Source organism: Stegostoma tigrinum, chromosome 10 (assembly GCF_030684315.1).
Source record: "Stegostoma tigrinum isolate sSteTig4 chromosome 10, sSteTig4.hap1, whole genome shotgun sequence".
NCBI lineage: Eukaryota > Metazoa > Chordata > Chondrichthyes > Orectolobiformes > Stegostomatidae > Stegostoma > Stegostoma tigrinum.
Genome location: NC_081363.1, coordinates 7,083,153 through 7,100,365, shown reverse-complemented (window position 1 = coordinate 7,100,365; position 17,213 = coordinate 7,083,153). Strand labels below are relative to the sequence as shown.

At 42.5% G+C, this 17,213-nt stretch overlaps 1 protein-coding gene across 1 annotated transcript in view; it reads right to left on the bottom strand.

The window, feature by feature from the left end:
- The window catches only part of LOC125455513 (uncharacterized), a 77,568-nt gene that overhangs the window by 19,988 nt on the left and 40,367 nt on the right, over window positions 1–17,213 (bottom strand). The window contains exons 15-16 of the mRNA XM_059649412.1: window positions 16,482–16,676; window positions 855–950 (exon numbers count right to left, since the gene is read on the bottom strand). Coding sequence (XP_059505395.1) covers window positions 855–950; window positions 16,482–16,676 — 291 coding nt within the window. The remainder of the gene's footprint in view (window positions 1–854; window positions 951–16,481; window positions 16,677–17,213) is intronic.

Here is a 17,213-nt window from a genome sequence, read left to right as displayed (position 1 = left end):
ACCAGCAACAAGTTTTGCAGCATTGTCTTATTATTGATTATACTCCATAACCAGTTTGGTTGTCCTTATCTGCAATATCTAAAATGTCTTGGTATTCTTGCGTATGAGCAGAGTTGTACCCGATAGGTAAAAGCCACCTTAAGTCCCAGAGGATTAGCTCTCTCATTCTAAAGAGAGAGAGAACTGTCAGTGGTTTGGCTTTAGAGTCACTGTGCCATCAGGCAGGATTGAGAAGGAGGGAGCTTCATGTTAACCCCAGATGTAATGGGAACTGCAGATGCTGGAGAATCTGGGATAACAAAGTGTGGAGCTGGATGAACACAGCAGGCCAAGCAGCATCTTAGGAGCACTTTCTTTCATGTTAACCCCATCCAGTTTGAGAAATGAATCCGCACTATTGGTGTTACTATGCATTGCAAACTAGCCATTCAGTCAAGCTAACCAAGCCCCTGTAATCAGTACTCCAGTTGTATCTGCACCAATATTGAATGTAGACTAATTTCCTCAATCTTAGGACTGATGCTTAATCCCTTGCACTACACTGTCATTGATCTAATCTAATGGATTAATTAACTGTTGCAGACTGCACCAATTTTATCAAATACTCTATTTTTTTTCGTGATCCAAAGCCAGAAATATTCCTATGGCTTTTTTTTTCTGTAGTGTAATTAACCTCTAATCTCTTCCACTGCCTAATTTTCCTGTATTTGCTGCGTCCAGGCAACCCAAAGTGATGGATAGGAATAGGAAAAAATCCACTACCTCTGTATGTGGACCATATTTCACACTTCAGGATATTCGGTCGTTATTATATTCGGTATTGTCCTAAATCATATAAACAAAGTGAGACTCACATTGATGTTGATATTTTCCAAGTTTGACTTGTCATTCTTCCGCACAACTTCTAAAAGACGAATGGCACCATCCACTGTTACAGGATTGTTGGACAGCTGAAGTAGGAAACTAGGGTTAATCAGATATGGCCAACTGACCACTGGCTAGTCAGTCTACAATACACATTTTACATGAAAACCAACAAAGCAACTCACGTTCTTTCAAGAGCTCCAACTATCCGTTACTAGTGACCTTCTTACATTTATGGCCCCTAGTTTTGGATTACCCCACAAGCGTAAATCACTCTATGCTTATCCGGTCAAATTCCTTAACAATTTTAAAGATTTCGATCAGGTCACTTCTTAGTTTTTGTTTTGAAGAACTCTAGGATATTCAGTTATTTTGTCCCCTCTTAGATCTGTTATCATTCTTGTAATTTTTTAAACAAATTCTCCAGCAGTACTATTTTCAACTTCAGTGTTCCAACTAACCCTTCCTTAAAGTCATAAATCTAAAGGAGTTCAGCAGCAGGAAAAATCCTCAGTGCTATTAACAAGGATGATCATAACTTTCAGGCTTGTTGCTGAGTATTTCATTTTACTGCTTTTGCAAAGTAAGTTGAAGTTATTGGAAAAGCTGGTGAAAGTTTACAGGCAGTACGTGAATCAACAATATACTGTAACTACAAAAAGGTCCCATTCCTGCAATGTCCAGCTGGTTAGCATTGTTGCTGGCAGTTACTCATTAATGAATCTGATTGTCCACCTAAGAAATGCCATGTAACTGATCGTGGATTCAGTATGTCCTTGCATGGTTGGTGAGCCCAATCTTAGAGCTGCATATCTGACCACACATTTGGCAAGTGTTTTGAGAGGTGGAATTGGACCTTGGCTTCAAGGCTACTGATATTTATTTCTCCAGTTCTTTTTCCATCCTTTTAACAAGAGGTGTTCTCAAGGTATTGTGTCCCTTCATACATGAGCTTCATCCAAGTTGGTTTCTTCTGAAAACTGGTCTCTCAAGCATTTTGTATTTCTTAAGAGAAGATTCCAGGGACTCTTTGACATGTTTCCGTTGTCCTTCTCTTGTTCCTCTTGCCTCTTGGCAACTATCCAGCAACCCAAACAGATGGACAGCCAAGTGGAGATGATTTCAGATGATCATGATGCTGAAGTTTTTGGCTGATTCAAGGATGCTGATATGCCTGTCTTTCCAGCGAAGGCAGATGGCACTTCTGAGGGCCTTGATGTGGTATCTTTCCGTAAAGTGTAAAGCAAGGCTTGAAGATTCTCACAAGGCACGAGTCAGGAGTGTGATGGAATACTCCCCACTTGCCTGGATGAGTGCAGCCCCAACAATACTCATAAAACTTGATACCATTCAGGACTAAGCAGCCAAATTTTTGGAACAACACCCATGACCATCCACTCCCTCCACCACCAACGCTCAGTAGCAGCAGTATGTACTATCTACAAGATGCACCGCAGAAATTCACCAAGGCTCCTCAGACAGCACCTTCCGAACCCACAACTGCTTCTTTCTAGAAGGACAAGGGCAGCAGATACATGGGAACACCACCCCCTCCAAGTTCCCCACCAAGCCACTCACCATCCTGACTTGGAAATATATCAGTGTCACTGAGTCAAAATCCTGGAAATCCCTCCTAATGGCAATTATACTGCAATGGCTCATAAAGGCAGCTCACCACCACTTTCTCAAGGGCACCTAGGGATGGGCAATAAATACTGGTCAGCCAGTACTATTCCATTCACGCTGGAGATAATTATGATTTATGGCTCAGTCTGAGCTTTCTTTTTTTCAGAACCTCTGCCCTTTGTTTCTCCACGTTTCCCATTTCAAGCCTCCATGTATGTGTAGTAAAAGGCAAAAGAACTGCGGATGCTGTAAATCAGGAACAAGAACAAACTTGCTGGAAAAGCTCAGCAAGTCTGGCAGCAGAACTAAGGTACTGAGGAAGGGTCACCGGACACGAAACGTTAACTCTGTTTTTGCCTTCACAGATGCTGCCGTACTTGCTGAGCTTTTCCAGCAACTTTGTTTTTGTTTTTGCTCCATGTATGTGTGTTATGTTATCATTTCCTATATTTATTATGTTATAAATTCACTGTTTTGTTAAGAAAGGCTAGTTTTAAAGAAAGGCTATTTTTAAATTAACTTTGTTATGACTAACTGGGGAAAGGGGGTGAACTGATAAAGAAGGGGAGACAGCCACTGCTCTTCACCCATAAATTTAACAATTTGGGGTATGCTGCCTGAAATGCTAATGAACATAGAGCATAGAACAATACAGCGCAGAACAGACCCTTCGGCCCTCGATGTTGCGCCAACCTGTGAACTAATCTAAGTCCCTCCCTCTACACAATCCCATCATTATCCATTAACTGGGGATTCTTGCCGATGAGTTAGTCATTAAGTGCTACCTAGACACAGCAGGGTAGGGCAACCTAATAAGGCTGAGCTTATCATCTGAATTGTGATTGAACAGACCATTATGTTGTTTAAATCATACATTTGCTGCTCTTCATGCTATGTGTCGCAATTCCATCTTTATACGCTGTATCCTGTGCAGCGTCTCCCTGTACGGCACGGTCCTAGTCACCAAGTATTTGATGAGCATCCAAGGAAGAATAGGGAGGAAAGAGGCAATCAACATATCCCCTTTCTAACTATGTTGTCTGTGGTTGATGCATTTGACTGAACGAAAGATATAGGAACATGGGATATGGGAGAGGGAGTTCAGCCGTTTGAATCTGTATCCATTTCATAAGATCATGGTTCATCTCATTGTGGTCTTAACCCCATTTTCCTCCATTGTCTATCAAGAATCTCTGCAACTCAGTTCATTCGCAGGAAGAGGGCATTGCTGGCTCTGCATCCCTTATTGCCCAGTGGGTAGTTAAGAGTTAACCACATTGCTGTGGGTCGAGAGTCACATGTAGGATCGTATATGTTTCAATATGATGACCTCTCGTGTTTGTAAACTCAACTAGGCAAAAGCCCAACATGTTTAACCTTTCCTCATAAGATAGGCCCTTCATCCAGGAATGAATTGAGCAAACCGATCTCTGAACTATTTTTATTGCAGGTTGATCACTTTTCAAATAAGGAGAATAAATTGTAGAGTACTTCAGATGAGCTCTCTTCAAGACCCTACGTTAAGATTTCCCTACTTTTATATTCCATTCTCCTTGCTATAAACACCAGCATTCTATTTGCTTTCCTAATTGTTTTCAGTGCCTAGATAATAATGCATATGGTGATTCATGTACCAGGACATCCAAATCTCTCAGATTCCACAAATGCTACAGTCTCTCTCCAGTTACATAAAATATTGCTTTTCTATTCTTCCTGCCAAAGTGGATGGGTTTAATTTTACACATTCTACTCCATCTGTCAATATTTTCCGTTTCTTTGTTTCAAATTGCCAAATTTAGCTGTCATCCATTCAATCCTCACATCCAACTCATTGGTATAGATTGCAAATAACTAAGACCAGAGCACGATTCCTGTGGCACACCACTATATACAGTTTGCCAATTTTAAAAACACTAATTTATCTCTCTCCTCTGCTTTTGGTTAACTAACCAAATCTTTATCGGTGCTCATATTTTACCCCTCACATCATGAGCTCTTATGTTGTACAATAGCCTTTGAGGTCTTACCTCATCAAATGTATTGTGGAAAACCAAGTAACCTTCACAGTTTCCCATAATTCCACCTTCCTTGTTACTTTCTCAAACAATGCTAACAAAACATTGCCCTTTCACAAAGACATGTTGACTCTGCATGTTCACATTCTGATTTTCTGAGTATCCTGCTATAAACTCTAGTAATCTCCCAATGACAGATGTTAAGCTGGCTGCCCGAAACGTCAGCTTTCCTGCTCCTAAGATGCTGTTTGGCCTGTTGCGTTCATCCAGCTCCACACTTTGTTATCTTGGATTCTCCAGCATCTGCAGTTCCTACTATCTCTGCCCGTAAGTTTCCTTGCTTTCTCTATCCTGCTTTCTTAGAATAAAGTTTCTTCATTACTTTCTAATCTGCTGGGACTCATGCAGCATCTATAGATTTTTTGAAGATTACAACCATTTCTCTATTTTCTCTACAGTAAATTTTTAAGACCCTAGAATGTAGACAATCTGACCCTAGGGACTTATCAAGTCATTCAGGTTTAATTGTTTTCTCAGACCTTTACGCTGGTGATGGTGACTTTTTAAATTTCCTCCCTCCTTTTCACCTCTTAATTTTCAGGTGTCTTTGGAAAGTCTGTTGCATCTTCTATAGTAATGTCAAAGACAAAATATCTGTTCATTTCCTCTGCCAATTCCTTGCTTTCCATTATCAATTCTTCAGATTCACTCTCAAAAGGATCAACACTAGTTTTAAATACTCCTTCCATACTTAAATACTTGGTACTAACACTTGCTTTTCAATCTGAAATAATGAGCTAGCATTTTCTCATACTCTACTTAGTCCATTTTTTGTCACCTCAAAATCTGTTCAATTGTCTGACCAACTGGGAACATTCTCAGAATTGTTCAGTGTCTCTTTCAATAACTTCCTTATTGAACCACAGTTGATGCATCTTCCTTGAGATGTTTTTATTCTCACTGGTGACATGAGCAGAGGGAGTGAGCAGATGTTTTAAGGTTAAATTCTGTTTTCTTTTAAATATTGGACAACTTGCTAGACTCATTAAGTAGTCAATGCTGATCACATGATCATATTTCCAGAAGCTTCGGTGCCTCTGTACTGTATAGATCTCCCAGCTGAAGCTGCTACAAAGGACTTGGAGATGAGCTATCTGCTTGTAGCCAGCTTTGGACAAAGGAAAATATCAAGATTCATTATGCTAAAGTGAGCACAAAATGCTTTTATAGTTCACTCCTTGTCACAGAAGGGGAACTCTAATGGGGGAGGTAAAGGTACACTTTAACCTTGATGATCTTCCAGTTAATCCACTGAGATAGGCCATCAGCTCTGGTAATCCTAGTCACGTGTTCAGTTGGAGCTGGTTGAATTACATAGATATACAATTTTGGACTTCTACATCTGTCTCTGAACTTGGGAGGGAATCCAGAAATCAAATCTGAATTGAGCCTGCTTCGACTTTCCATAACTGTTGTCAAGCTGCTGGTGGAAGGAAATCTACATCTTGCCTGCAAGAAGGGAAACTGAAGGCCCTCACTTTCTGATCATACTATTATTGGAAGCTTTCTTCCAGGAAGTTGTAACTTAATTGAACAGATCTGTAATGTCTCTGAATTTACTGCAACTTCTCATTTATAGCCTATTAATTCTCTTGTTCTGCATTTCTTAAGCTCCTGAGAGCTTGTGCCTGTGAATGAAGTAATAAAGCTATTCTGCTGTGTTTTGAAGGATTTTGCTAATAAGCCTTTACATTTAATTTTAGAAGGAGATTTTCTTTGTGTACTTATTTAAAAATTAGAATCTGAAATTCAGGTTTCAGAAACGCAATTTTAATCTACCTCTGGAGTGGATGGGAGTAAAAAGGGAAAGAAGGAAATCAAAATATACCTCACTGTCTTAGGCTTAAGAGGGGAAAGCCGATCATAATTTCACTTCATCCCAATCACCCTTAACCTGTGACCTTAGATAAATATTTGCTGAACGTTATCCTTAAACATCCCTTTGAAAGTCTGCCACTGCATTACTAGTATTCTGCCTTTTAAACTAGACTCTCAGTTCATTTCAACAGTGTGAAGCTGGAGGAACACAGCAGGCCAGGCAGCATCAGAGGAACAACAAATTTGACCATTCTTCATTCAGAAGAAGGGTCCCGACCCTAAACGTCAATTTTTCTGTTCCTCTGATGCTGCCTGGCCTGCTGTGTTCCTCCAGCTTCACTCTGTGGTGTCTCTGACTCCAGCATCTGCAGTTCTTGCTACCTCCCAGTTCATTTCAGTCAGTTTTGTCATCATGCCATTATAAATGAATGGCTTGCGACATTGAACCTTCAGGTCAGCTGCAATAAATATGCCATAGTCATCAGCACTATTGCCCCAACCCTTGAATCTAACCAAATATTCAGGAAAAGTTCTATTCTGACCTTAATGAAATTCTCAGTGTTTTCCCAAAAAAGGGAAATGATCATCCTTCTGCAGAACATTAATGCTAGCGTTCATCTTCACTGCTAAAGACTGTTCGACTTATTTCCGAAGAGGAACCATTGAAAAAATGCATGGGAACAGCCAATGTAAGCGGTATCTTCCTGATGACAAAGTATTTTCAGCATGACCTCATTATAACAAACACGTCTTCCGTCAGAATGACAAATACAAAATCACATGGGAGCACAATGGTTGGAACATTAGCACTTCATAGATTATCTTTATTGTTTGTGGATAGAAGGACATTACTACAGTTCCTCTTTCCTTGACTGGGTTGAAGGGGTTATTTTGTCTACAGTAGTAGATGATTTACACTAGGGAGTATTAATTAGAAGAAGCTCTTCTGTTGTTGAGATTTAGCTTATTGCGTGATAGTAATTAGGTAACCTATTGTAGTTATGCCCACGGTGTCCACTTGCTATTGCAACAATATTCATTGTTAGCTGTAAGCACTCATTTTCAAAAATAAATCCAGCTTTCCTAGTTTGTATCTGTTCAATTAATTTCAATTTTTTTCCCACATCACTCATGGAATTCCTATAAATTTTCTTCCTCGGTAAACTAAGGAATGGGCAATAAATGCTTGCCCAGCCAGCTATGCCCACATACCATGAATGAATTCGAAACAAACTTGAACCAGGAACACTCCTCCAGATCTTGACCTTCTCATGGAATCTGTAACTTGCCTAGGTGAAATTAGTCTGCAATCTGTTTCTGGACAATACTGCTCTTTCTACGCTTCCTTACTAGGTCTGAAGTAAAGGCTTTAGCCTGAAGTGCCATTTCTCTTATATTAGTCTTTCCCTGAGTTCTTACTGACTGCTTGTTTGTTTAAGCATTTGCAACTGCTTACTGTTTGTATGAATAGCAGTAAAGTCTTTAAAACTGTAAAGTCACTTGATCTTCTGGAAATTTCTTCTCCTGGACCCAATGGATTTTTCACTGAGATTTCGTGTGGTATTAAGCAATTCAGCTCACCACTGATCACCTTCGGTCAAGGGCTGCTAACACCAGTCCCTTTTCCTGGAGTGCATCTAATGGCCTAGCTCATTTATATTTATACATTTATATTTTCATTAGTTGTAGAGGAACAGTCATTGATGAGTCTTAACAAGAACAGGGTCTTGTCTCAACAAGATGTAATTTATTGCATGATAGCAATTAGATAAACATTGCTACTAAGACTATTTTGAGGCACAATGAAGCACCTGACTCCTTTGGGATTCAGAGCTGTCCTCATGATTTCCCCACCCAACACTGTATGACGTAATTAGATTGAAAGGATTTTAATGCAGTCTCCAACATTGAACCTTTATGACCTTACTCAGCAGTCTGAGTTAAAGGTGCAATTGAAGTTTGGATCACTTGATCCATGTGGGAAACAATGCCTACTGCATAGATTATTGACATGACCAGTTGGTAATGAACATCTACATGGCACAAAGACAACATAAGAACCATAAGTTTGATTGAATAGACGAATTTCAAAAGAAGATCAGAACCAATCTAGAAAATGTTCACATGTTCAACTCAATTCCAAAATAATTGGATCGGATAAAGTCAGCTGTACTCGATGCCTGAGTCCAGACGATTGGATTCAAGCATCATTTTTACCTAGATATAGCAGGAACTGCAGATGCAAGAGAATCTGAGATAACAAGGTGTAGAGCTGGATGAACACAGCAGGCCAAGCAGCATCAGAGGAGCAGCAAAACTGACATTTCGGGCCTAGGCCCTTCTTCAGAATTGGGGAAGGGAAGTGGGCTCTGAAATAAATAGGGAGTGAGGGGGAGGTGGATAAAAGATGGATAACGGAGAAGATAGGTGGAGAGGAGACAGACAAGTCAAAGAGATTGGGATGGAGCCAGTAAAGGTGAGTGTAGGTGGGGAGTTAGGGAGGGAAGTTAGGTCAGTCCAGGGAGATGAACAGGTCAAGGGGACGGGATGAGGCTAACAGGTAGGAGACGGGGGTGGGGCTTCAGGTGGGAGGAGGGATAAGTGGGAGGAAGGACAGGTTAGAGAGGCGGTGACAAGCTGCGCTGGTTTTGGGATGCAGTTGGGGGAGGGGAGATTTTGAAGCTTGTGACATCCACATTGATACCATTGGGCTGCTGGGTTCCCAAGCGGAATATGAGTTGCTGTTCCTGCAACCTTCGGGTGGCATCATTGTGGCAGTGCAGGAGGCCCATGATGGACATGTCGTATGAGGAATGGGAGGGGAATTGAAATGATTTGTAACTGGGAGGTGCAGTTGTTTAGTGCGAACCGAGCATAGGTGTTCCGCAAAGCGGTCCCCAAGCCTCTGCTTGTTTTCCCTGATGTAGAGGAGGCCACAGTGGGAACAGCGAATACAGTATACCACATTGGCAGATGTGCAGGTGAACATCTGCTTGATGTGGAATGTCTTCTTGGGGCCTGGGATGGGGTTGAAGGGGACGTGTGGGGGCAGGTGTAGCACTCCCTGCAATTGCAGGGGAATGTGCCGGGTGTGGTGGGGTCGGAGGGAGTGTGGAGCGGACAAGGGAGTCCCGGAGAGAGTGGTCTTTCCAGAAGGCAGACAAGGGTGGGGAGGGAAGAATGTCTTTGGTTGTGAGGTTGGTTTGCAGATTGTGGAGGTGTCACAGGATGAAATGTTGGATCTGGAGGTTGGATCCCACCAACCTCCGGATCCCATGCATCATCCTGTGACACTTCCGCCATCTGCAATCTGACCCCACCACCAAAAGACATTTTTCCCTCCCCACCCTTATCTGCTTTCCGGAGGGACCAATCTCTCCAGGACTCCATTGTCCGCTCCACACTCCCCTCCGACCCCAGCACACCCAGCACTTTCCCCTGCAATTGCAGGGAGTGCTACACCTGCCCCCACACGTCCCCCTCAACCCCATCTCAGGCCCCAAGATGACATTCCACATCAAGCAGATGTTCACCTGCACATCTGCCAATGTGGTATACTGTATTCGCTGTTCCCACTGTGGCCTCCTCTACATCGAGGAAACCAAGCGGAGGCTTGGGGACTGCTTTGCGGAACACCTACGCTCGGTTCACACTAAACAACTGCATCTCCTAGTCGCAAGTCATTTCAATTCCCCTCCCATTGCTCATATGACATGTCCATCCTGGGCCACCTGCAGAGCCACAACGATGCCACCCGAAGATTGCAGGAACAGCAACTCATATTCCACTTGCAAACCCTGCAGCCCAATGGTATCAATGTGGACATCACAAGCTTCAAAATCTCCCCTCCCCCCACCGCATCCCAAAACCAGCCCAGCTCATCCCTGCCTCCCTAACCTGTTCTTCCTCTCACCTATCCCCTCCTCCCACCTCGAGCTGCACCCCTATTTCCTTCCTACTAACCTCATCTTGCCCCTTGACCTGTCCGCCCTCCCTGGACTGACCTATCCCCTCCCAACCTCCCCACCTACACTCACCTTTACTGGCTCCATCTCCGACTCTTTGACCTGTCTGTCTCCTCTCCATCTATCTTCTGCTTTATCCATCTTCTATCTGTCTCCCCCTCGCTCCCTATTTATTTCAGAACCCACTTCCCTTCCCCCAATTCTGAAGAAGGGCCTAGGAAACGTCAGCTTTCTCACACCTCTGATGCTGCTTGGCCTGCTGTGTTCATCCAACTCTACACCCTGTTATCTCATTTTTACCTCAATTAGTTTGATAAAATGACACAAGGATATCTGACTGCCTGAAACAAAATCAAGCAGACTGCATTGCTTGAGTGGCATAAAGTATTAATCACTTCTGTGAAATTTTGGTTTGCATAAGTTATTTGAACTTTCATGATGTGTTTGTTATCATAAGACATTTGTTCAAGCAATTTTGGAAGTTTGGCTTATTATCAACGAGAGTGTGTTTTTTTTAATGATGATATAACCACTAGGCTGCTAACTTTATTTCCGTTAGAATGCCTCCTGATTAATGTCATATTAATAAGCGTGATGGTATGGGGACCGAAAGGCAAAGAATAATGGATGGGTTTGTGTTTTGGTACTGAACTGGCAGAGAGGATATAGAGAGCCTTTGGAATGATTTGAGACATGAGGGGTCTGTGGGAGATTGGGATTGAGTGTCATAGGTTATAAGGGAGGTGACCGGATATGGTTCAGGGGCATAAATTGGTCTGGAGCGGATGTGAAGGGCCATGGTACAGTGGAATGGCATAGTATGATACAGAGATAAGAAGAGACGTGGCGTTGGATGCAGGTGAAGGAGTTGACATGGATGAGTCAGAGAGTGATGGGGTGACAGCATAGGGGATATTTTCTTTTCATTCTTTTTTAGAAGTGCCAGACTGTATAGAGTGCCGGAGCCCCCAGTCAGGCAGCCTTTTAGATTTTCCCAGATTGTCTGCACTGAATCCTTAACCATCCCACCAACCACTAGACCAAAAATCATAAATGCAGACAACCATTTTAAATGTTGTGTTCTCAGAGCTGGGATTTCTACCAGTTCTGTATCCTTGACTGACTACAAAAATTGAGGCCTTGAATTCAGAAAATTGATTTGAAAAAGCAGAGAGGTGACCCTTTGAGTCACGTAGTCCTCTGTTTGCACTTCTATTAGAGCAAATGTTTACAAATTCCGTTTCCTTCTGACTGTATTTTTTCCTTCATTGGTGAAAATGCGTTCAGCTGCTATCGCCCTTGAAATAACTCCATAGAGGCCAGTATCCTGTCACCAAGTCACGTTTTATTTCCACACGGAGAGTCCTTGAATATGATCCAGCTCTCATCTCAGTGAACAAAATCTCTGACTTTCTTGTTTTTATCTGTCAGCCTGAGCACCTTGATTAGACCACGATGTGGAGCTGACTTCACATCAACCATGCCTCTTATCCATGATGGGCCTTTGCTGTGGTTCCTACACCAAACTTGGTCGCCTGAAGTAAACTGTCTCTCTTGTTTAGCAGAGTCTTGTGTCTAATATGGCATTCCTGCTGCTGTTTCACCCTCCCCTCCAGCCCCAGATCTGAGAAGATCAGGTTTAACCTGGTGCGGAGTCGTCTCCCCATTAGCAATTCTCCTGGAGCTATCCCGGTGGTTTCATGAGGGTTGGTCCTACAGTCAAATAGGAGCCCAGGACAGTCTGATTTCTAATGGAGTTGTTGGTTGTTCCTTTAGGCCTGCCTTCAAAGTTTGGACTGCTCTCTCTGCAAGACCATTGGATGGTGGATGGTATGAAGCTGTCCTTATGTGTTGAAAATTATTCAACTTTCAGAAATATTCAAATTCCCTGCTGGTAAACAATGGCCCATTATCTGTCACCAACACTTCCGGGAGTCTATACATTGCAAAAAGTCTTCCCAGATTTTTATCGTCGTTCCTGTGCTTGATGAAGGAAGTCTATGCATGTTCAGCCACTTCTGAGTGAGTGCCCACAATGACTATGAACATTGAGCCCATGAAAGGTCCTGAATAGTCAACATGTAACAAAGTCCAGGGTTTACCCGGTCATTCCTGTGAATGTAGTGGAGCTGTTGGCGGTAATTTTTGCCCTGCTTGACATACTGGGCATTGCCCTACCAACACAGCTATGTCTGAATGCATTCCTGGCCACTAGGTAGAACGTATCACCAACATTTTCATTTTGTAAACCTTTGAATGATCCTGTTGGAGTTCAGCCTGTATTTGGCAGTGACCTTTGCTCAGGATAATCACTCCCATAATAGTATGTTGTCCTCTACTGTGATCTGGTCTCTCCAGATCCAAAAAGGTATCAGTTCTGGTTGTGACAGCCCTCTGCCTTCTTCCATCACTACCAGCTGTTTCAATTTTGCCAGGACTGGATCTTTCCACCTCCAAAGTCTCATTGTGACTGGATGTGTGTCCAAAAAATTTAAAGCTATCGCAGACTCTTCAGACCGACGCTGTATCTGCCAGCAGGAGGTGGCTCAAGGTATTTATGTTTTCTACTTCACCTCCCAGAGGGTGTTCCAACTTGTAATTATACACACTTAGTATTAGAGTGCACCACTGAATTAGATCTGAAGCTATGGGTGGCACTGCCTCACCCTCTTTAAGTAAACTAGCAGGGGTTTGTGGTCCGTCACGATTACAAATTTATATCTGTAAAAGTATTAGTGGAACCTCCTGACATCAAATATGACTTATTTCTCTATCTGGGCATATTTACCCTCTGCAACAGCAGAAATCCTGGATACTGGGCATTCCTTTCCACTGGGCCATCTATGAGTTAGTATTACCCCAATGCTCTAAGGGGAGGCATCACATGTCAATAACAGATCATACTGTGTTAACACCTTAAAGGATGATAGCTGTTTCTTCGCTTCCTGAAAGCTATGACTTGGCTGTGCTGCTCTGTTTAAAGAGTTTTTTTAAGAGGGGCTGACCCTTTTTTTATGAGTTGATGCAAACTCCAGAGTGGAGACCAGGTTATATATGAACTTCCTGTAATACTGCATCAGCCCAAGGAAAGACCTAAGCTCCGGCACAGACTGGGGAGCCTTTGATCACCCTCTCTTTATCTTGCGATGGGTACATCCTGATCTTGTCGACTCTGTAGCCCAAGTAGGTCATTTGTGGTCAATACAGTGTAGAGCTGGAGGAATACAGCAGGTAAGGCAGTATCACAGGAGCAGGAAAAAATTCGACGTTTACAGTCAGGATACTTCAACAAGCTGTGTTCCTCCAGCTCCACACTGTATTGACTCTGACTCCAGCATTTTGCTATCTCCATAGGTCATTTGTGGTGCCTAGAACATATATTTTTCCATTCTCAGGTTTATGCCTTCCTGGGAGAAATATCTAAGGACTGTGTACAAATTCTCTAAGTGCTCTTTATTGGTCTTCCCTGTTATTAGCATGTGATCCAGATAAATGACAATCTGGGTAGACCTTGTAAAATGCTTTCCATTGTCCACTGGAAAATTGAGCAGACTGATGATAGCCCGAATGACAGTCTGGTACGTTGATACAAACCGTTATGGGTATTAATTGTAACTCACAAATGGGTGTATTACACACACATCGGGGAGGCAATGGCCTAGTGATATTATCGCTGGACCGTTAATCCAGAGACCCAGATAATGTTCTGGAAACCTGGGTTCAAATCCTTCCATGGTAGATGGTGGAATTTGAATTCAAGAAATATCTGGAATTAAGAATCTAATGATGGCTGTGAACCCATTGTTTGTCGTTGGGAAAAACCCATCTGGTTCACTAATGTCCTTCAGGGAAGGAAACTGCCAGCCTTACCTCATCTGGCCTACATGTGACTCCAGACCCACAGCAATGTGGTTGACTCTGAACTGCCCTCTGGGCAATTGGGGATGGGCAATAAATGCTGTCAAGCCAGTGACGCCTTCATCCCATGAATGAATAAAGGGAAAAAATTCATCCGCCAGCCACCGTTGCAAGTCCATGTAACTCATGCCCTACTTTGTGAAGAACAGCGCCCCCTGCCAGTTTGGCATAGGAATCCTCTAAGCAAGGGATTGGGTATTTATCCAGCTGTAAAAAGCAGTTTACCATTTGTTTAAAATTCCCATAGAGGTGAACTGACCACTCTGGTTCAACAATCAGTGCAACTTGTGCCGCCCATTCCACAAATTGATTCCTTCGCTCTCCAGCCTTCTGATTTCTGCCTCTACGTTTGCCCTTTATACAAATGAGACTTGGAGGGCTTGCAGAATTGTGCAATTGCTTCCTGGTCAACATGCAGTGTGGCCTTGGCTTCTTTGATTTCCTTAGATCTCCCTGAAAAGCTTTTGGCTATTGAAGTCTAACTTCGCTCAGGCGGCCATTTTCTAATTGAAAAATGTGGAGCCAATCTAAATGAATTTTTCTCAATCAATTTGGCCCCGAGCCTTTTCCTACGACGAGTGGTAACTAAACCAGTTGCTCCTCATAAGAGATCAGAGCCAACGCTGTGCCCTTTATTTGTAAAGATTCCCTAGAATAGGTTTTCAGTTTCGCCGAGGTCTTATGCAAATATTGGAGTTGAGAGCGAATTTTGTCAAAGACTGGTTCTGTGATCACTGGAACAGTCGAGCAGGTATCGACTTCTGTTACTACTGAGTGTCCATTTAACCAGACGCTCATTTTGATGGTTCTTATTTTAATGTTGCTAAGCCATTTAACTATTCCAAACCAGATGTCAGTGGACTTTCCAGGGTGTGTACACTCCTGGATAACAGTCAATGAGTTATTTTACTCCAGCTGGCTCTCGTGGTGCTCTTTTGCTGTCTTGAGTCTGCATACTGACAGCAACTATGCTGACTTGCCTGCCAGATCCTGAAGAAAATTTCAGCCAATTGGCCAAGGTTGGCCTTGTTTTGGGATTTTGCTGTGAGAACATGCCCCGAGTGAGGCTAAACAATTACTTCACTCATGTGGTGTTTCCCAGGCTCTGTTGGACTGGCGAGGTATCCACTTCATTCGGAATACCTTGCAACTCAGATGCTTCATTTGCTGCATTTTCCAATGATTAAGCCAGTTGTAGTGCCTACTGAATTCCAGTTGGGCTTCAGATATTGTGTGCTTTTGCATGGTTACATCACTAATCCCGCAGACCGAACAGTCTCACTATATCTTACTAAGTGTTAAACCAAAGTTACATGCCTCTGTCATGTCTTATCTGAGGGAGAAATCCTGATAAAGATTCCCCTCATTCTCAAATTGCCGAGTGAAAACAATAGCGACTCAAAATTTGAGGAGGCTTGAGTGATAATATTCCTTAACTAAATCTGTCAAGTCTTGATTGATTTAGTATTTGGAGCATCAGGTAAAATTACGCTCCTAATAATCAAAAAAAGTTGTGGATCCACAAGCGATCAGGAAAATTACCCATTGCTTTTTATCTGTCCCAATGTCATTTTCCCAGAAAAAGTAACTCATTCTTTCCATGTTCTGGGCCCAGTCTCCAGCAGCAGAATCAAATGAGCCAAGCTTCCCATGTAATGGCATGATGCCAGAAATGCTTACAGTAACTTATGGATGACTCTTGGAGTCAATTTCTTCAGGAGCCTGCTTTGCTTTCATTGCTACAGAAATAACTCCTCTGACTCCGTTATCCCATCACCAAGTTGCCCTTTATTTACAAGTGGAAAGTCCTTGACAGTGATCTAGCTCCCTCAGAGCCAGCTGTCAGAGTGAATAGAACATCTGATAGTCTTGTTTATCTCTGTCAGCCAAGGCTCCCTGATTGGACCAGGTTAACAGCCTCAATTTGGGAAGTCATATTCTTTGAGTTCCAACTGGCTGACCTTGTTACAATCACTACAACCTAGAACTCCCTCCCAAAACTCGTTTTCCTCTCTACTCTCCCTTTAGATGTTATTTAAAAATAAATTATTTGATCAACTTCAGTCATCTTACATATCTTGATGTCAAATCTGATAAGTTACTGTGGAGCCCCATGGAATGCTTTAGTGTTAAAGCTTCTATACAAATGCAAGCTGTTATTATGTTGTATTTGATCTTACCAACTTTCAGCCACCTTACTCAAAGCGAAACGTACACACAAGATCTTAATATTTTCATTGAAGTCCAGCCCTTTACACAGCATGTTGATGCCCTCATTGTTGATGTGGTTAGTGCCAAGGTTTAGCTCGACCAAGGTATTATTGAATTTCAATGTCTCTCCCATGGCAAGTACTCCTTCATTTCCAAAGCCATTATAGGACAGATCGAGGACCTTCAGCGTGATATTCATCTGAAGATAAAAGACATATTATAAATCTGTGGAAGTGGCAAAATATGTTTAGTTGATCTGTGACAATGAACATACAACACAAATGACTATGCTGATCCAGCACTCAATGTAAATCAAGCCAAAGACCACCTTGAGCTTTAACCAGCAGCTTTCCTTATGTCTTCGGCCACAATTTATTGCTCAACATATCAGGATTGTAGCCAGAATTGGGAAACTCTGTATTTTCCCTTTCTGTTGAATGAGAGAAGACAAAGCAGAACGCTGGGAACTAGCATGTCTTGCAAGACATAAAATGTTGAAAGAATTACAGACCCTTTGGTTTTATTTTCACTTCCCCGTATATGTGTGGCACAGAAAGATGCCATTAGCCCTAATCTCACTCCCGTATTCCTCCAAATCTGTCCTTTTTTACGTATGCACCCAATTTCCTTTGAGAAGTTCTTACTCTCCCTGCTTCCTCTTCTCTTTCAGACAGCGCATCCGCACCTGATGAGTTTGGGTACGAGGCTAGTTTAGCCATCTTGTGGGTACAACGCT